This window comes from Octopus sinensis, linkage group LG5 (genome assembly GCF_006345805.1).
Source record: "Octopus sinensis linkage group LG5, ASM634580v1, whole genome shotgun sequence".
Classification (NCBI taxonomy): Eukaryota; Metazoa; Mollusca; class Cephalopoda; order Octopoda; family Octopodidae; genus Octopus; species Octopus sinensis.
This window is the reverse complement of record NC_043001.1, coordinates 98565871-98587906: the sequence shown is the minus strand read 5'-3', so window position 1 is coordinate 98587906 and position 22036 is coordinate 98565871. Positions and strand designations below refer to the sequence as shown.

The following is a 22036-nucleotide window of genomic DNA, read 5'->3' as shown; positions in this document are numbered from 1 at the left end:
CAGTGACATTTCTACTTCAGCAACTTAGTGCAGAATCTGTCTGAAATGTGATGGAAAATAGGTCAGTTTCAAAACATTGATGTCCAGGTCTCAAAAGCAAGGTTTGAAGTGAATAGTTGTCAGTTTCTTTGATTTTTAGAAGTAAATAGGAAATAATACTTACTAAAGACAAAAAAAAAAAATTGTTACAGTTTGCACAGACAGACCTAACCTGTGGCTTAACATCCCAACCCCACCACCACTGAACAACATCATCATCATCAACATCAACAACAACTGTAACAAGGGGATTTTCATTCCAATCAGTGGCATAACCTTTAAGTGGTTACTTGACTTGTTAGAAATAGCAATTAAGACTCTCTTAAGTCGTACACTACTATCTTAAAAAAGGGCACATTAGATAATGTAGTTCTAGATACATCATGTCTGGAAGAGAAAAAAGTGATGGGATGGACATGTTTGGGATACTTTATTATTGACATGATTAGCATTTAATCTAGCCATATCCAGCTCAAATATTCTACCTGTTTTACATTCAAACTGGTCATATCTGGCCTCTTATGCCTATGGTTCAATGTCATTCTAAAAAGAAACCATCACATCATTGAAATTTTGAAGTTGTGAATAAATAAGCATTTGATAAATAAGCAATGTAAATAAATAAGCATTTCATTTGATAGAATAATCTGAATGCTAAAGGACTGACGCTGACTTCGGGCTGGACAAAAAAACTGATATTTCATTTCATCTGCAAAAAACATGGTTGTATGGTTAAGACGTTTGCTTTGTAACCATATCAAACTGGGTTTGATCCCACAGTACTGCACTATGGGTGAGTATATTCTTCTATAGCCTTGGGTTGACCAATACTTTAGTAGTGAAATTTGCTTGATGGAAACTGTGTGGAAGTCTGTTAAGCATGACTGTGTGATTAAGAAGTTTGCTTCCCAACAATGTGGTCTTAGGTTTAGTCATACTCTGCGGCACCTTTGTTAAGTGTCTTCTGCTACAGACTGAAGCCGATCAAAAACAGCTTTGTTATTAGATTTGGCAGACGGAAACTGAAAGAAGAAGCCTATCATGTGTGTGTGTGTGTATGTACATACATACATTCATGTGCATGTGTGTGTGTGTATGTATGTATGTATGTATGTGTGAGTGTGTCTCTGTCTGTCTGTCTTTATGTGATTAAAATAAAACAAGGTAAGCATTAGTGATTTATATTTTTAAGTATTTTTTTTATTTTGAAAACATTGTTATTTGTTTCTTTCTTTTAACTTTCTATAAGAAGTGTTCCTGTTTATTTTTTTAAAATTCAATCTCCAGTGTATCAGAAAGTAAAAAAATTGAGAATCATTTTATAGAACCATAGTTTTTATAGTTCGTAAGCACACTGTTTATTTTGCAGAAAATATAACCTGATCCAAATAATTTGAAATACAATATAAATAGTAGTAAAATTAATGAAATAAATATGTGTTTTGATTAATTGGCTTGTTAATTTCTCGTTCAATTAGGATTCTTGAAGATGCATACTAACATAGAAATAAAATCTAGAGTAAAAGATGTAGAACAGCTGAAAGAAAAAGTCCATCTGGAGAGTGGAGCAAGAACTGATTTATTAATTCAAGAGGATATTTTCTTCAATGTTCCTCAAGGAAGACTCAAGTTAAGAAAAACTCAGGTATTCATAAAATGATAACATTTTTGATGACTTCTTTCCCCCAATTTTTTGCCTACATTTTACATGTGTCTGATTGCCTTTAGCATTCTGTAGCTTGATTGCATGTTGGAACACCGTATTCCATTATGCAAACACAATATACTACTAAGTATGTTAAAGACTTATAAGTCAATACTGTGTTTCACCTGTATAGGTAGTGTTATTAATTAACTTTTTGTAAAGTTATCTCTCAGATATTCTATAGAAATTAGTGCTGGTTCTAATTTCTGTAGAATTAAACACTGGAGATGCTCTGAGACCAACTTCTGCCACATTCCAGGGAGAAAAACTAGAAATAGTTGATAGCTTCCGTTACCTAGGTGACCAAGTCAGTAGCGGGGGCGGGTGTGCTGAAAGTGTAACTGCTAGAGTAAGAATAGCTTGGGCAAAGTTCAGAGAGCTCTTACCTCTGCTGGTGACAAAAGGCCTCTCATTCAGAGTAAAAGGCAGACTGTATGACGCGTGTGTACGAACAGCCATGCTACATGGCAGTGAAACATGGGCCGTGACTGCTGAGGATATGCGTAAGCTCACAAGAAATGAAGCCAGTATGCTCCGATGGATGTGTAATGTCAGTGTTCATACTCGACAGAGTGTAAGTACCTTGAGAGAAAAGCTGGACCTAAGAAGCATCAGTTGTGGTGTGCAAGAGAAACGTTTGCGCTGGTATGGTCATGTGGTGAGAATGGATGAAGATAGTTGTGTGAAAAAGTGCCACACCCTAGCGGTTGAGGGAACCTGTGGAAGAGGCAGACCCAGGAAAACCTGGGATGAGGTGGTGAAGCATGACCTTCGGACTTTAGGTCTCACTGAGGAAATGACTAGAGACCGAGACCTTTGGAAGTATGCTGTGCGTGAGAAGACCCGACAGGACAAGTGAGACCATAACCTGTGGCTTCTACATGGGATGTAGCCAGTCCACTTATGCATACCTTTCCTTCTTGGGACACAAAACTCTACTTGTGAAGACCTGTTGAGGCAAGTGAGAATCGAAATCAATCAACATCAATGGATATTGCAGCTGTGATACCAGTGCCGTTGGCACGAAGAGAACCATCTGAACGTGGCCGTTGCCAGCGCCGCCCCGACTGGCCTCGTGCTGGTGGCACGTAAAAAGCACCATCCTTTCGTGGCTGTTGCCAACCTCACCTGGCCCCCATGCCGGTGGCACGTAAAAAGCACCATCTGATTGTGGCTGTTTGCCAGCCTCGTCTGGCACCTGTGCTGGTGGCACGTAAAAAGCACCCACTACACTCACGGAGTGGTTGGCGTTAGGAAGGACATCCAGCCGTAGAAACATTGCCAGATCAGACTGGGCCTGGTGCAGCGTTCTGGCTTCCCAGACCCCAGCTGAACCGTCCAACCCATGCTAGCATGGAAAGCGGATGCTAAACGATGATGATGATGATGATGATGATGATCTGTAGGGATAACTTTAAAACTCTATAGCTTGAGTGAGAAGGTTTTAAAAAATTGTAAATATTTTAAAATTTGTTATTAAGCTAGAATTATTTAAATAATATATCATCATCATTATAATAATCATTATTGTTGTTTTTACAACCACCATGCTGGTATGGGTTGTACAAGACTTATTGAGGCACAATTCTACAGTCAGCTGTCCTTCCTGTTAATGTCCTTAGTTGTTTTCCAAGTGAGGTATTTTTAATTCCCCTTGTCTTCAAATGTCAAAACCACTCAGCTACAGAGCATTGTCTGCAAGAAATAGAACCATGAGATCATTATCACTCTAACAATGGAATAGGTATAAAAGTTTTAAGTTTTAAGCTTAGAGTAGTCATGGGCAACATCATAGAAACAGTTATCTCTGCATATATACCATAATCCGGACTGAGAAATGAACAAGAGTATCATTTCTATGAGGCTCTTGAACAAGTGTCTTCTACTAAAGCCTTGGGCCAATCAAAATCTTGAGAGTAGATTTGGTAGGCAGAAACTAAAAGTAGTCTGATGTATATATATATATATATATATATATATATAAGTATAAGATCGTTATTTACATATTGATCTTATCAAGTGGCTAGCATGGGAATAAAAACCTTCAAAGGTAATAATTATTGTTAAAATCATAATTTAGGGTATCTAAGAGATACTACCATGCTGGAACATATGAATACTTATATAATATATAACATATGAATACTTATATAATATATAACATATGAATACTTACATATATGAACGTATACATACATATTCTGTTCTGTCTGGGGAGAGTCATTTTCTTTTTGTGCCTTATAATTTAACACACTCACTGGTAAAATTTCCACTTATTTCTTATTTTTATTTTCCTAAAATTTTTGTTGCGTCTTGCAACCTTTTCAATAGTCTTGACTCTGTCCGTTATGTACACTTTGTTCCTTTTTGTTTGTTTGTGTGCATGTGTGTGGGTCAGTGTGTGTGTGTGTGCCTATGCATGCATGTACATATGTATGTATGCATGTGTGTGTATGTATATATATATGTGTGTGTGTATGCATATGTATATATGTATGTATACTGCATATTCATGTGCTTGCATGTCCATGTTTGTGTTTTTTTTATGTATGTGTGTGTGTGAGCATGTGTTTGTATATGTATGCACCTCTGTCTCTTTGTGTACATGTCTGTGTGTGTGTGTGTTTTGCAACTATGTACCATGTTTGTATGTATGGATGTGCATCTCTATATGTGTGGACCCGTGTCTCCATATGTGTCCTTGTGTGGAGTAAAGTGTGTGTGTATATATGGTCATGTGTTTCAGTCTCCATTTGTGTATGTGTGCTTGTTTGCTTGTCTGTTCTTACAACCTACAAACCTATTCATCTGTATGTTGATCTGTTTATTTTCATATCAATCTGCTTACATACAAAAAAAAAATACATGTGCATACACACACACCCACACCCACACATACATACATCTATCTACATAACGGTCTATTAACTATTCTACTCTACCTGTGTAAACTGTGGGTATGATGTTATGATATCTACTATGTATATTTCCTATTCAGTATTGGGGAAGTTTCATTTATAAGGACATACTCCCATATTTGTCTAAGTGTTGGGTCTTTGGGTGCTTGGATAAGATATGGCTGTCAAGTTGACCTAAGTTGCCTCCATGGTGGTCTTTAGCATGTTGGACAAAAAACAGTCCTCCATACTCTACCAAGTGCTCTGGGAAGTAAAACAATAATAACGATAATAATAATGGTTTCAAATTTTGCCACAAGGGCAGCAATTTTGGGAGAGAGGATGAGTCAATTACATCTACCCAAGTGTTCAAGTACGACTTATTTTATTGACCCTCAATGGATGAAAGGTAAAGTCGACCCCAACAGAATTTGAACTCAGAACGTAGCAACAGACAAAATATGCTAAGCATTTTGTTCAGCATGCTAACAATTCTGCCAGCTTGCTGCCTTAATAATAATAATAATAATAATAATAATGATAATGATGATGATGATGATGATGATAATGGTTTCAAATTTTAGCACAAGTCCAGCAAGTTGATTACATTGCCCCCAGTGGAACTTGTTTCATCAATCCTGATGAAAGGCAAAGTCTGCCTTGGCAGAACTTGAATTCAGAATGTAAAGATGGACAAAGTACTGCTAAACCTTTTCCCTGGTTTGCTAACAATTCAGTCAGCTTGTTGCCTTAATAATAATATTGGGTCATCCCATAAATAATGTGGTTTGCTCAATTGCATGAACTAAAAGTTGGAGGGGGAGGATAAACTACCTGCATCAACTTGCTATAAAAGCAGGTCATAAGTTTACCTTGTACTTATTCTTAGTGCAAGTTTTGAAGAGTGCAGTTTGATTTTAACAGTTATTTTTTCAAAGCTGTAATGGAAGTGACAAAGGGGCATATTTTGCTTATGAGTTCAATAAAGGCAACAATGCAATGCAAAGTGTGAGGAATATTAATGTAGTATATGGGAACTGGACAATAAGTGTAAGCCTGTGTCAATGGTGGTTCCAGAAATTCTGAGCCAGAAACTACAGCATAGAAGATGAGCCTTTCTTGGAAGATCTGTAGAGCTTGACAAGGACATCCTGCAAACCCTGCATAACTGTTGAGGAACTAGCAGAGAAGCTTAGATTTGGTCATTCAACCATTCATTGACACTTGCATACCATTGGAAAAGTCAGCAAATTGGGTGAATGGGCTCCTCACAAACTTCCAAGTCTAATTGTGCACAGAGAGTGAATGTGCACTCTTCTTTGCTGTCACGTCTCACAAATGAAACCTTTTTGGACTGAAGAGTGATTGATGGTGAGAAATGGGTTCTCTGTAAAAATGTCAACCGCCGAAGACAGTGGATAAAGAAAGGAGAAACACTGGCACCCCAGACTAAAGACGGTCTTCACCCACATAAGGTGTTGTTATCTGTTTGGCGAGATTTGAAAGGTTTAGTCCACTTTGAACTTTTAAACCCAAACCAAACGATAACAAAGGAGATCTATTGAGTGGCTAAAGTCATCTTTGGTTTCAAGAGAAAAGGGTGTTCTTCCATTAAGATAATGCTTGGCCACATACAGTGAGGATGACATTCCAAAGGCTGGAGCAGTCTGAACGGGAAATGATGCCCCACCAACCATATTCACTGGACATTGCTCCATCTGATTATCCACAATCTTCAAAATCATTTGTATGGAAGAAAAATTTCTGTAGACAAGGTCAGAACAGTACTGGAAGAGTATTTTTCATCACAGACAAGTGAATTTTGGAAGAGGAGCCTTGCAAGTCTACCAGAAAGATGGAAGAGCATTGAAGAAAATGAAGAAGAGTATATTTTAGATTAAAAAAGAACTTTGTTTATTTTAATCTTGAAAAATAAAAGAAGCATAAAGAAAACTGCATTATTTAGGGGATGACCTAATAATAATGATAATAATATTAACAACGAGAATAATGATAATAGTGATGATGATGATGATAAAAATGATAATGATGATGATGATAAAGCTAACAAAAACATACAAAAAAATTCTAGACAATGGTTAGTCAGTTGTTACTATATCCATACCCAGACAGTGTTGTAAATACTTGTTCTTTACCTGGCATAATAGAAAACTATTGCCTTTTATGATTTACATTCAATGAGGTTGGGACACACGTTAAGTGCATGTGACTAAAGTAGATTCTTCTTGATCTGAGAACTCCTTTTATCCAAGAGATCATTCTCTACAGTGAATGGATAGACTTAGTCATATATGTCATCAGATCAGAATATGATAATAATTAGGGATCTTTGTTAAATAACTATACATACGTATGTACACACACACACCATCATCCAGCTCATTTCTTCTTTCCTTCTTTTCTTCAACTGCTTCACTCTTTATTGTCCACATACCCCATACCTCCATTATCTGTTTCTTCATGAAGATCACAAATCTCTGAAAATTTTGGCTGGACCATCGTCCCTTGTCTTAACTAATCCACTAAACTCATTTCTCACTACCTTGATATCCTCCTTGAACCCCTGGTGCTGCCCTCCTCTGCCATATCCACAACACCAATCATACCCTCCATCTCTTCAACTCCGTCTTCATATCCCCCTGACCTTCTTGTCTTATTTGCACCATGGATATCATTTCTTTATACTTCATCCTTCACATTGAAGGCCATTAAGCTCTCAAACATTTCTTTCTCTTACACACCACACTCCTCCATCTAGCCAAACTGGTTCTCACCCTCAACTGCTTTTTTTTACGTGGATTAGATGTATGAGCAGATCACTGGAGTGGTCATAGGAACATGGAGAGGACCCAACTATGCCAGCTTATTTGTTGGTTATTTTAGGTCTTCAAATTTTCTCTCAGTTCACCAGTCCCCATTTCTCCAGAGCTGTGTGGCCAGTTTCTTAATGACTATTTCAGGACCACTCCCTTTTTTGCAAAGAACACTTTTATCTCCTTTGTTAGTTCACTGGAACTCCTCTTTCCAGTTCACATCCGAAACCTTCCTTTATTTCCTTTACGTCATCATCTCCATTGACTACCCTAGCTCCACCCTCTCTACCCTCTCCACCTCTGACTTTTAGAAACCCACTGACACATACACCAATCTTGACTTCCCCCACCTCATCCCAGCCACACCAAATCTTTCATCCTCAATTCCTCTGTTTTTGGTCCCTCTGCAGCAGTAAATATGAATTCAAAATGTAGGTCCAACATATAGCCCACATCTTCATTCTACATGCCTATCCTCTCTCCCTTATCTACTCTGCCCTCTCCTGTGCTCATACCATTGATTGCACCTTAGTCCTTACACTCTGTGTCCAGAGTCCCAACCATTGCAACTTCTTCCCTCTTACCTATCACTCTACCCCTGCAATGCGCCATTCTCCACCTCTTCCACTGCCTTCAATCTGACCTTGCACCTCCAGTTTCTTTCCTCTCCTTTAACTGTGACTGTAGTCTCAATAACCTCATAGCTCCTTCTCTGCTCCTGCTCCCATACTCGCTCTTTCTTTTCTAATACTACCTCCCTTACTGGCCCTAACCATTACACTTTCCACAGAGACTCCTTCTGTTGGACTTCCACCAACCTTGTTTTTGCAATCTTTTCTATACTACCTGCTAACTGACTGAGAGGTACATGGAACACCTCAGAGCCATCTGATGAAGCAACAGGTCCCCGGTCTCTTGACATGTTCGTTCCATTCAGTTTTCCAGCCAACACCTCTCAATCTTCAACATGATCACTCCTTCTGGATCCAGAAGGAATGGGAGCTCATTTTTCTCGCTCAAAACCTCTCCTCCACAGTTCTTCTACCCACCTTTCTCCCCACACCCTCCTTGTTTTACCTGTCCTCTCCACCTACTACTCCCATATCACCGCTCCCCCATCACTTATCTTTCATACACCAATACCTCTTCCACTCTCTATCACCATCCTACATATGCACCAACATGATCACAAATAAAAAACTAAGTTTTAATTGCTACTAGACTTACTACCCAGCATTTCCTGGTAAAGTTTGCCAGTTTGTAGAATGGGAATTCATAGTACTTATGCATGTATATATATATCTAACTTAACTTCTGGAATTATTTAATTGGAACTGCTGACATTTTTTGTTTTTTTGTAGAGAGTTACAAAATGTAAACATTGGTACTGGAATGTCAGAATAGGATTTACAGAAAAAATAAGGGCTTAAATCTAATAAAAATTTAATAAAATTTAATCATAAGTGAGTGAAATTATGCTAAATACAACCAAATTGAAAACCTTTTTCCCCTGGCCATGTTGGCAATTCTGAAAACTTTTGTGTGCAAATTTTATATGAGTAGAAGCTTTTTTTAACAAATTTTATCCTGAAAATCACCTGTTACTTTTGTTTTAAAGTGAAAGAGAAGAGAAAGTGGAAGATGTATGAAAGGGTATATGAATTGGATGTGTGTGTGTGTGTGTGTGTGAGGGAGAGAGAGTGCTACTTACACATACATGAGAACACACAAGTTCACTCACTCACTCTCTCTCATGCACACATACATACATAAAAGATGTATGCATATGTATTGATGTATGCATGCATATATAACAACACACTGCTTCACTCACCCTCTCTCTCCCTTTCTCTCTTTCTTCCCTTCTCTCTCTTCCACCACGTACATACATCTCTCTTTCACTTTAAAACAAAAGTAAATAAATAAAAAATTTTTACAGAAATTAATGAACTATGGATGATGAAATCACATTCAATTAAAAATATTTCTAAATGATTAAAATATTGTGTATGTCAAAAAGTTGACATTTTTCTTAGTTAGAAATTGCGAACACTATGTGTGTGTATATGTCACAGATAGCAGATGTGTGTTTGTGTTGATTGACAAACCATGACATTCATTATGTGTGTATGTGTGCTGACGTCATGGAAGCCATGTTTTTTTTTTGTCAAGAAATAAAAAACAAAAATCGTTTAATTTTTTTAAATGGAGGTCCAAATATCTCAAAAGTTTGTACTGTACTGCTAAAGGTAAGTTTTAAATATAAATATGCAAGAAAAAAAAAATTAAGATAAAATATGCTATTTCTGAGATATTTCAGGTACACACAAACATCTCTAGAGTTTTTAGTATTATTGAGATTTATAACATTTTTCTTTTTATTGTAGGGTAACAAATCAAAATTGATATTTTATGAAAGAAAAGATACAGAAAATGCCAAAGAAAGTAAATTTGATATTAGTGTCATTGAGGATCCCATGTCTCTAGAGGTAAATTTATTATTGTTGTTGTTATTATCATTGTTGTTGTTGTTATTGTTATAGTTATTGTCGTCGTCATTATTGTTATTATTATTATTATTATTATTATTATTAAGGCAGGTACCTGACAGGATTGTTTGCATGTTGAACAAAATGCATAGAGGCATTTCATTCTTCTTTACATTCTGAATTCAAATTCTGCTGATGTTGACTTTGCCTTTCATCCCTTCAATGTTGATAAAATAAGTACCTGTGAAGTACCGGGGATCCATTTAATCGACTTTTCCCCGCCCCAAATTTCAGGTCTTGTGCTTATAGTAGAAAGGATTATTATTATTGTTTCAATTCTCAGAGCTCTTGGACTTACTTGCTCAGGTTGATTCTGTGAGAGCAGATATCAGCCTTGTTAGAGGTCTCACAAGGTCTCTTTCTGCAAATTATAAGCTTTGGTACTTGAATGCTAGCTTATTGTGGAAGACACTCAACACCCACTGGATTGACAGAATAGTTTGAAAGTTTGGCAAAATGCATCAGGATATATATTCTGGCTCTTTACATTCTGGGTTCAAATCCTGCTGAAGTCAACTTTGCTTTTCGTCTGTCCAGGGTCGATAAAATAATGTACCAGTGAAGTACTAGCTTCATCTGCCATTCTACTTGAAATCAATAAAACTGAGTAGTAGTCAAATAATGGGGGTGATGATATCAGCTTACCTCTCTCCTCAAAATTATTGGTTAGCGCCTGAATTAGGAACATTGGTTATCGGCCAAGTCCATCATGAAGATTGCCTCTCAAATTTCGTACATTAATGCAGGGCTGGCGTTGTTCCTCTTTCTGTTGGCTATGGCAAAAGAGGTTGTATGGTGGATGAGTCTGAACAGATTGATAGCAAATTTCTGTTCAGTGAAGCCTATATCAAATTTTCAAGTTCTATTTGGGAAAGAAAGGGTTGATAGGGAAAGCTCTCCTCCAATGACTGTGACAAATATGGTGAGGGTGAATGGAACAACTCTAAGAATATGTCTGTAAATTGCAGGACAACAGTATATTAAACATTTTTATAAATCAATACCGTGTGCTACTGTGTTAGCAGTACACTTAAATCACATGTTAAGGTCATCTCTACAGATTTTCTATAGAGATTATAGCCAGCACAGGGTTCCTTGATTGGTCCTAGTAGTAGGCTCCCCTCTATGATTTCTTCATTCAATAATAATGATTTCTATGTGTTTTTGCTTTAAGCAGAAAATAGGTAATTTTGAAGTGAGTGGCTTTAGTTGACACTATTAACTCCTGTATTTGATTAGTACTTTATTTTATTGACTTCAAAAGGACAAAAGGCAAACCTAACCTTGGCACATTTTGAACTTGGAATTTAAGGAGCTAAAACAAACACAGCTCTAATGATTCTGCCTGCTCATCATCTTTTTCTTGACAGAGAATAAAACTTTTGAAAACTTAATTTGTTCAATGTGCTATAGATAAAAAAAAAAAGTTGCAAATCTCTACTATAGAGTTTTGGAAAAATACCTTGTAGTATTTTATTTTGTTTCTCCACTTCCCAAGTTCAAATCCTACTAGGCTTAGTTTTGTCTTTCATTCTCCTGAGGGGTGGATTGATAAAGTATCAGTCATGTAATCAACTATACACTTTATTCCAAATTTGTTGCCATGTGCCTATATTAGAAATCATATTAGTATTGATGGTGAGACAGTACATAACAGAATTTTGTTTTTGGTTTTTAGTCAAGAGGGAAGACAGTGTCTTTGAACTCTTTGATAGCAGTTCTGAGGCTGGAAGTCGGGAGGTAAGAAGTTATCCTGAAACAGTAGACCAGATACAAATGCCTACTATAGAATAAACTCCACAAAAAACATCAAAGGTGTCAGGTGGTGGTGCTAAAGTGGGTGACAGCTGAAGTCTACTGCCAAAGTAGACCATGGTGGGATTGAAACTTAGATCACAAAAAAGTGGAAGAAATACCACAAGATATCTGGTTCACCTGTTTGATACTTCTTCCAATCCAACATCATGCACCAGTACTTTTTATTGAACCTGAAAAGATTAAAGGTAAAGTTGTCCTTGGCTGGATTTGAACTCAGAACATACAGAGTCAGAACAAATACACCAAGGCATTTTATCTCATACTCTAATGACTTTTCTAATTCAGGACCTAGAGAACAAACAAAATGCTTTGTGGTATAAACATTTATCTGTATATGTTCTGAGTTCAAATATCAGTCAGGTCAACTTTAACGTTCATTTCCATTAGCATCAGTCAAATATTGGGGTTGTTTTAAACAACTGCTGCTTCTAGTAAAATGTATGATCTTGTACTAAAATTTAGAAATTCTTACCATAATGTATGGTAAAATTTGTAAAGCACTTTATGTTTGTACATTCAAATTACACTGACTCCTTTTGAATAATTTAAATAAGTACCATTCAAGTACTGGGCTCGATTAAAACTATTATTTCCTGTACCAAAATGTATGGCCTAGTACCAAATTTGGAAATCATTATAGACAGTGAATAGTACAATTAGTAGAAGAATCAAATAAAATGCTTTACATTATTTAGTAATGTTTAAGGTGGTGAGCTGGCAGAATCATTAGCATTGGACAGTGTTTCTAAGAATTTTGGCCATGTTTATGTTTTGAGTTCAAATTCTGTCCATGTTTATGTTCTGAGTTCAAATTCTACCTTTCGTGGTAGATAAAATAATTACCAGTTGAGCTCTGGGGTTGATATAATTGATTAGGCCCTCACCCAAAATTTCAGACCCCATGCCTATATTAGAAAGGACTAGTTAGTAATGTTACTTTATGTGAGTTTAAATCTCATGAGAGTTTGTTTTGCAATAAATACCAATAATAATATTGGGATTTGACTGTTTTAAAGGTACGTGAGAATTTGTTTATCCCCAGATCAGTCTTTATTAAACAGTGATCTATGGTCAAAAACATTCCAGCTTTGACCAGCTCGTTTTGTTTTGTATATCCACGACTATATTATCCAAAGGGTCCTTCCTCTTTTTATGATCGTAGGATATATTGAAGTGAGATGTTTAGGAGACAGTCATGTGTAGAGGCTTCTCTCGTTGGTATGTATTTAGGAAGTAAATATTAATGGTTATATGTCTTTCTGTATTTAGTTCTATCGCTCTATATTTTGAGTTCAAAACTTGTCAATGTATTTGCCTTTTATTCTTCTGGGGCTGGTTAATATGCAACGGTCATGTACTAGAATCATTTCACTATCTTCTGTCTGCAAATATTGCGACCAGTTATGTATTTCGATAAGTTAACACGGAGTTATGTCCCGTCTATCATTACGCTTTCTATAAATGAATGAATGGAAACATTATTTTCAACAGAAAGGTAATAAAATCACGTTTTTAAAACCCCAGATAATTAACGACAAAATTTAAATGCATTCATGATCTGAAAGTATGTTTCTTTGGTGGAAGCCAACTATAATAAAGCTTTTGTGGTAGGCGGATAATAATAGTAAAAAAATTCCTAAAATTCTATCTCATTTCCAGATTTTTATTGTTTTTCTCGAAATAGGAACGTAGTTTTTGTAATTAGCATGCAAAACTACATCTTATAGAAAAGTTTCAAAAAATTTGGTCCAGTAACTCAGTCGGAAAAGTTTTTCTCTTTTTTTTTGTTTTGCTTTTGTATCATTACTTATATCTATTAGTAATGACAAGCTAGCATTCGGAATGCTCATTTGCTCCACAAATAATTGTTTTTATGTAAAACAACCCCAGCACTGAATCTGAAATACCTCAAATAACCAAATTAGGAATTTGTCCATAGTCTCTTTTATTATCCATAGTTCTTTTTATTTCTTTTCTCTTTTAATTAATATCTTTCTTGTTTATTTCTTCCGTGTAAAATGCCTTTAGTGTTTGGTATCAACACTTTATTGTTTCATACCTCAGTTATTAGATTAAAATGAAGCAATTTTTACCTTTTAAAATCTAATACTTTTAGCTGTAACTAAATATATTGTAATCAGATCTTAAAGCTAACTTGTTTACATTCCGTCTTTATACATAGAGGTCAGTGAGTTAGTTGCCTCATATTCAAGGGACGTAAGTTGATTTTAAAGTTAATTTTGCGTCCCTTGGAAACCTTAAGCAGATAGAGAACTAGTGCTAGAACTTGATTATATATATCACCCTCTCTGGAAGGAAATAGTAATCCATAAAATTTAGGTTTAGTACTGTGTTTTTATTTTCAAAGTGTAGATTCATTTTCTTTATTTATTAAGTTGAATAAGACAGTTTAGTCACCTCAGTCTATGAAAGAGTGGAAGTATCCATGGCATTAAGCATCTTCATACTGTTATCGTCTATGATAGCTAAACTGAAATTAGATTATAGGATAAATTGCTTAATCAAACAAGAGAACGACCATAAAATATTTTCAAGTCAGCCTGAAATGCACTTGCCATGTGTGAACTTAAGGTGATGAATTGGCTTTCATCATCATCATCATCATCATCATCATCGTTTAGCGTCCGCTTTCCATGCTGGCATGGGTTGGACGGTGCAACTGGGGTCTGGGAAGCCAGAAGGCTGCACCAGGCCCAGTCTGATCTGGCAATGTTTCTACGGCTGGATGCCCTTCCTAACGCCAACCACTCCATGAGTGTAGTGGGTGCTTTTTACGTGCCACTGGCACAGGTGCCAGACGAGGATGGCAAACGGCCACGATCGGATGGTGCTTTTACGTGCCACTGGCACAGAGGCCAGGCGAGGCTGGCAATGGCCACGATCGGATGGTGCTTTTTACGTGCCACCGGCATGGAAGCCAGTCGGGGCGACGCTGGCAACGTCCACGTTCAGATGGTTCTCTTATGTGCCACCGGCACTGGTATCACAGCTACAATTTCCATTGATGTTGATCGATTTTGATTTTTTGATTTTCACTTGCCTCAACAGGTCTTCACAAGTAGAGTTTTGTGTCCCAAGAAGGAAAGGTAATGCATAAGTGGACTGAGGCCATGGGTTATGGTCTCACTTATCCTGTCGGGTCTTCTCACGCACAGCATACTTCGAAAGGTCTCGGTCTCTAGTCATTTCCTCGGTAAGACCTAAAGTTCGAAGGTTGTGCTTCACCATCTCATCCCAAGTTTTCCTGGGTCTACCTGGCTTTAGTTAAGCTATACACAAAAACATTAATAGAGACCTAGATTGTGTTAACGAAAGATTTATTCTGTTAACTACATGAGAGCAACAGCCATTAGTCAACTCCTGCTAGAATAGAAAGCCTGCTTAACCAGAAGTCAACTTCGCTGCAGAACAGCTTCATAGCTAGCCTGCAGCAAAGTTCCTGTCTGCAGTTCGTCTGTCGTAAATTCTTGGGCAGTGTCCTACATATAACTCCTCACCAGACTGTTGATTGCTATTTGAATCTGGAAGGTGTTTTAACTGCCTGTATGTGTGATTACTTGGCTCTTTGGTGACTGGTCCTTGCCAAATATTGGTGTAATTTGCATGGGGCAACCTTTGTTTGGTGGTTGAGCTACTTGGATGAGGCTGTTGATATTGAGATGGGCCGGTTTCAACCTATCGATGGAAACTGTGTCTTGTCTGCTAATTAGGAGTTACAATAATTTGTCTCCCAGACATATGACTTCATATGGGCCATCGTAGGGTGACTGAAGGGGTTTTCGTTGTGTGTCCCATCAAACAAACACAAAATTAACCATGTGGAGGTCGTTTGGTATGGATGATCTGGATGTACCATGTGTTGACATGGGAATAGGGCGTAACTGGCCCACACTGTCTCTCTGTTGTGCGAGGTATCTTTTAATATCCAGGTCTGACTTCGTGTTTGGAAGGAACTCTCCTGGCACTGTAAGAGTTTTATTATACATCATTTCTGTGGAAGAAGTGTTGAGATTTTCCTTTGGGGTGGTGTGGATTCCCAGCATCACCCATGGAAGTTGATCAATCCAACTGGGCCCGTCAAGTCTGGTTGTTAGAGATTCCTTAAGGCGGTGGTGAAATCTCTCCACTAACCCAATGGCTTGTTGATGGTAGGCTGTTGTGTGCTTCATTGTGATTCCAAAAAGGTCACACATTTCATTCCACAGCTTTGAGATGAATTGTGGACCCCAATTGGATGAGATGCTGTCTGAGACACCGAAATGGGCAACCCAGTTTGTGATGGAGGCTTAGCTGACTTCTTGTGTTTCTGTGTTACAGAGAGGGATAGCATCAGGCCAATGAGTGTAGTAGTTTATTAAGGTCGGTAGGAGGCTGACAAGGTAGATTTCGATGTGGCTGAAATGAGCCTTTGGTGGTTCATAGTTGCTGCGATGTGCTTTGGTGTATTGATGGACTTTGGCTTGTTGACAGGAGATGCAAATTTTGGTCCACTCCCCAATTTGCTTGGCCATACCGTGTCTGATAAATTTGCTTGACATTAGGTGCTGTGTGACTCTAGTACCTGGGTGAGACAATCTGTGAATGATGTTGAAAACTTTCCTGTGCCAAGCTAAGGGTACGATCAGTTGTAGCTTCCCAGTGGATATATCAAACAGCAGGGTTGTGCTCCTTGAGTAGCCCCACATTTTGGCTTGCGATAAGGATATCATCTAAGTATGCAAAGACAAAATCAAGATCCTTGCACAGGAGTCATCAAGCATTGGAAAGATTGTGCTACGTTTTTCAGGCCAACGGGTGTACATAGGAATTCATACAACCCGGAAAGAGTGATCACAGCGATTTTTGGCATATCATCATCTTGTACTGATACTTGGTGATAATCTCAGATGAAGTTAACCTTTCAGAAAACCGAGCACTTGGCTGGGAAGTCCTTTATGTGTGGAATGGGGTAGCGGTTGGATGTTGTATCTGCACTGAGATGACAGTAATCTCTGCAAGGACAAAAACCTCTGTTGGGTTTTGGTGCCACATGCAGGGTTGACGACCAGGGTTTATTCAGTTAAATACATGAGGGTGACAGCTGCTAGTCAACTCCTGCTAGAATAGAAAGCCTGCTTAACTGGAAGTCAATTTCACTGCAGACCAGCTCCCTAGCTAGTGCACAATGAAGTTCCTGTCTACAGTTTGTCTGTCATAAATCCTTGGGCAATGCGCTACAATAGAATATTTCAAGTATTTTATAGCTCTCAGTGCTTTGAGTTCAAATCCTACTAAGGTCAACTTTGCTTTTGTCCTTTTTGTCCAGGTTGATAAGAAAAGTCCAATCCAGGAGAGTGGATTGGCAGAACTATTAGAGTTTTAGGTGAAATGGTTTGCTGAATCTGTTCTAGCTCTTTGCATTCTGAAAGGTAACTCCTGTATCAGCATGAAGGCAAAGGTAGCTTTCCCCTTGGCTAAATATTGATTTCAAACCTTGGCACAAGGCCAGTAATTTTGGGTGATGGGGTAAGTCTATATCATCTTCAGTGTTTAACTGGTACTTACATGAATGTGACATTGGTCACAACAAGGCCAAACCCAGGAGGGGCTGGTACAGGACTGCTAGCAAAAGAGAGAACTGGTAGACTTGATCAGCTCTATGCATAATGATGTCTCTGGGACCACTAACCTGGGATGATCCCAGCTCCATCAAGCAAGAGCACGAAGCAGAAGAAGCAGCTCACTATGTAGCATCCTGGGTGTCATCTACTAAAGCCCCAAACTGTACAAAGCCACATGAATGGATTTTACAGGCAGAAACTGAAGAAGCTTATCATGTATATGCATGTGTGTGTTTGGCTATTGTGCTGTTTATTTTAAAAGGACTAGAGAAAATCTTAGTGTTTCTATTCTATAAGCTACCATTTTCATGGTATCATCTAATATTTAAATATTTTATGCTTGGGGCCTGATGAAGCCTTCCAGCTTCACAGACCTCAGTTGAACCGTCCAACCCATGCTAGCATGGAGAAGGACGCTAAATGATGATGATGATGATTAGTTGCTAATTATTTTACTGGCATTTACCTTTTACCATCTACCTTTTACTTGTTTCAATCATTAGAATGTTGCCATACTGGGGCACCACCTTGAAGAATTTTTAGTCAAATGTAGCAACACTAGTACTTAATTTTAAAGCATGGTACTTATTCTATCAGTCTCTTTTGCTGAACTGGTAAGTTACAGGGACATAAATACACCAGCACTGGTTGTCAAGCAGAAGTGAGGAACCCCCTCTACATACAAATATACAATGGGATTCTTTTAATTTCTGTCTACCAAATATACTCACAAGGCTTTAGTTGGCCCAAGGCTATAGTAGAAGACACTTGCCCACAGTGCCATGCAGTGAGACTGAACCTCAAACCATGTGGTTGGGAAGCAGTCATGCTTGCATCTTTTCTTAAAATCTGTACATCATCCATTTTGCTTCATCCAATTTTTGTCATTGTAGATTGTTCTGAGTCGTGCACTGGGTATCAAAGGAATTGTGAAGAAACGGCGTGAATTATATATTGCTGGTCAAACTCGGATCCACATTGATGATGTCGAAGGATTAGGAAATTTTATGGAACTAGAGGTTAGTATTTTTATTGCTGTAAACATTTCATGATGTTACTATTTTGATACATAGGATGTAACTTTAAGCTGCATCTGGTAGTGGGGCCATGAATCAGGATTTCCAGGGTTTTGAAGTGTGTGGAACCACCTGTTAGCCATTATTGTTTCCAGATCTGTTCTGACCTGGAGTAGTAACACCTGTCAGGTTCACAGCTAAGTTTTAAATAGCATGTAACCAGCCAAGTTATTGAAATCATGAGATGCACCTGTTTCAGTAAATGAATGTTATTAAATTAATGGCTAGTATCACTAAATGCTGAGTGGATGAACAGACAATAAACTGTCAATGTCCAGGATCAACCAGTTCTATTAACAAACTACTGCTATCATCTGTAGTCATGCTGTATGTAGATGAGATATTTCAGCTTGTGAAAGAGCAATGCGATTAAAACCCAAGCCAGATGTTCAAGCCTCATCACTCAATCAGGGCGTCTGGCATGAAACAAATGCATTGGTCTGAGTAAGTCAACTTATCAGATGATGATGACTGTTTTGATTGGTAAGAAAGAATTTGGAAACCTGATAATTTTTACAAGGTAGCTTGGTGAAACAGAAGTTTTGTTTCTCTCGGTGAAGCACAGAATGGAGTACTGCTCCAACATCTGGAATGGTACTGTTGCTAGGCAGAAACATTCTGAGCACATCTGGAGAAGATCCACTTGACTAATTGGTATTCAAACACTCTCAGACACACTCCAGACTCTGGTCCACAGATGTGCTATATTCTCTCAATCACTACTATAAAGGCCTCCCTTCTTGGGAGCTGGCTAGTCTCATACCCTCACCAACCAGCCACCATCAACTTATTCATCTTTCCATCTCTTGTCACTTTTGATACATTCAACTCTCACAGATTTGCATTAACCATGAACTGCAGTCTTTCTTCCCAGGACATCATCCCTCTGGAATCTCTTTGCTCATGCCTTCTTAGCAGGTGTCAATCTGCAACAGTATAAACAGGACATTAATAATATCAAGTCCAATTGTCTCAGAGCATGAAGCAGAAGAAGCAATATAAAAGTGCTGGCACTGATATGTCCAATAATTAGCAGTATACTCCTCATCAGTAGTTGTAGTTGCACCAACAGCACTATGCATCATGTCATCCACATGTTCTTCATACCCAATTGCTGTGGTTGTAGCAATTGTGACATCTCACATTGGCATAGAGTTTCAAATTTGTAGGAGAAGAGTACAGTCAATTGAATCTACCCCTAATAAACCATCATCATCGTTTAACGTCTGCTTTCCATGCTGGCATGGGTTTGACGATTTGACTGAGGACTGGCAAGTCAGAAGGCTGCACCAGGTTCCAATCTGATCTGGCAAGGTTTCTACAGATGGATGCCCTTCCTAACACCAATCACTCCAAGAGTGTAGTGGGTGCTTATTACATGCCACCGGCAGGAGGCCAGTTAGGTGGTATTGGCGTCAACCGCACTCAAGTGGTGCTTTTTATGTGCACCTGGCATGAGAGCCAGTCAGGTGGCACTGGTAACAACCACACTCAAATGGTGCTTTTTGTGTGCCACTGGCATGGGTGCCAGTCAGGTGGTACTGAGATTGGTCATGACAATGATTTCACTTGACTCAGTAGGTCTTTTCAAGCACAGTTTATTGCCCAATGATTGAAAGGTACTCTTAAATGTGCCAGTAATGCAACACTGGCATAGGCTATGGTTATGGTGTCACTTGGTTTGCTGGGACTTCTCAAGCACAGCATATCTTCAAAGGTCTTGGTTACTTGTCATTGCCTCTGTGAAGCTCAATGTTCGAAGGTCACGTTTCACCACCTCATCCCAGGTCTTCCTTGGTCTACCTCTTCCATAGCTTCCATCTTCTGTTAGTGTGTGACGCTTTTTCACACAGCTGTCCTCATCCATATGCATGTCCATACTAGCGCAGTCATCACTCTTGCACACCACATCTGATGCTTCTTATATCCAACTTTTCTCTCAGGGCACTTACACTCTATCGTGTATGCACACTGACATTACACATTCAGTGGATCATACTAGCTTCATTTCTTTTGAGCTTATGCATATCCTCAGCAGTCATGGCCCAGTCATGGCCCATGTTTCTGAGCGAGAGGCCCTTTGTTACCAGAGTTATTTATTTTATTAATGCTGGAAGGATCAAAGTTAAAGTCACTTCTTTAGAGGCATAGAATACAGAAAGGTTGAAAGATGAAACTGAATACATTAAAAAATTTGTCCTGTCCTTTACCATTCCAGTCACTTCATTTTCATTGCAGTAATATTAACATCATTTTCTGAATATACACCAGCTCTACTATTGTCTTGTACATGCATTGCCTCCATTAGAAAGGCAAAATGAAAATATTGCCCTAACTCAAAATATGCATGGAACTAATGGGGAATATGTTTTACATCCTTTTCTACTCTAGGTACAAGGTCTGGAATTTTGGGGGAGGGAGGGCAGTTGATTAGATCGACCCCAATACGCAACTGGTACTTAATTTATCGGCCCCGAAAGGATGAAAGGCAAAGTTGACCTCGGCGGAATTTGAACTCAGAACATAAAGACAGATGAAATATTGCTAAGCATTTCGCCCAGCATGCTAACGTTTCTGTTACAGCAAGAATTTCGAGAGTGCAACACTTCCATAACTGCATAAACCTCTATTTTGAATCCCTTTGCAATTTAAAAATTTTTCTAATTTCTTTTTCCTTCTCAAGGTTATGATGAAAGAAGATCAGGAGAAATTGGAAGGTGTTAAAATTGCAGAAGACTTTATGAAAAAATTCAATATTCAGAAATCTGATTTGATTGCTGGTGCTTACATAGATCTACTCCATGAGAAAAATAGCAGCAATTAAATGAACAATCAGGAGAATTTGAGTTGATTAATTTGTGGTCTGTGTCAGCAAGGATTATTTTTATTCTTCTTCTCAAGGTCTCCAATAAAGGACACTATTGTAAATACTTGATTTTTCTTCCTTATCTTGTCACATCTGAACATATTCCTTTTGGGTAACTTTTGTCTACTGTATTTTCTGGTATACAAGTGGAATTTTTCTGACCAAAATTTGCACCCAAAGAAGGTAGGTTGAGTTATGTATCAAGACAATTTTGAAGGGTCAAAAATTCCATGTGAAATGCAGCAAGCTTTGGGAAGTTATTTAAATGTTTACACTGTTTGAATGCTTACACTACACGTTTACACAATATACTACGTTGGTTTGTATGCTGGAAAATACAGTTATGCATGTTACCAAACAATGGTAAAATCATTTTGTCAATTACAGTTGAGTAACTACTACAAAAATTATCCAATTATTTAAAATACTGATGATGATGATGACTAGATATAAACCAAACTGAAAATGCTACCAGAAAAGTAGTAGCAAAGGGTAATAAAAGTAATATTAGATCTAAATTGCAAGATATTAAATCTGATGACAAAACACTTTACTTTTATAATAAATAGCAATATTATTGCTGAATAGAAAATAAATTCTGATTATGAAACTGAATATTGTCATTATCATT

General features: G+C 37.9%; 1 protein-coding gene across 8 annotated transcripts in view; it reads left to right on the top strand.

The window, feature by feature from the left end:
* Positions 1 to 21812, top strand: part of LOC115212073 — a 46516-nt gene extending 24704 nt beyond the window's left edge. For 5 of the 8 annotated variants that reach the window (XM_036502959.1, XM_036502960.1, XM_036502956.1 and 2 more), the window contains 4 exons: positions 1518 to 1684; positions 9863 to 9964; positions 18357 to 18482; positions 21223 to 21812. In XM_036502959.1, coding sequence (XP_036358852.1) covers positions 1529 to 1684; positions 9863 to 9964; positions 18357 to 18482; positions 21223 to 21363 — 525 coding nt within the window. In that variant the 5' untranslated portion in view covers positions 1518 to 1528 and the 3' untranslated portion in view covers positions 21364 to 21812. Of the gene's footprint in view, positions 1 to 680; positions 833 to 1517; positions 1685 to 9862; positions 9965 to 18356; positions 18483 to 21222 lie in introns of all 8 variants that reach the window. The other 3 variants (XM_036502958.1, XM_036502957.1, XM_029780881.2) reach the window with 1 other exon arrangement.
* The last annotated feature ends 224 nt before the right edge of the window (positions 21813 to 22036 follow it).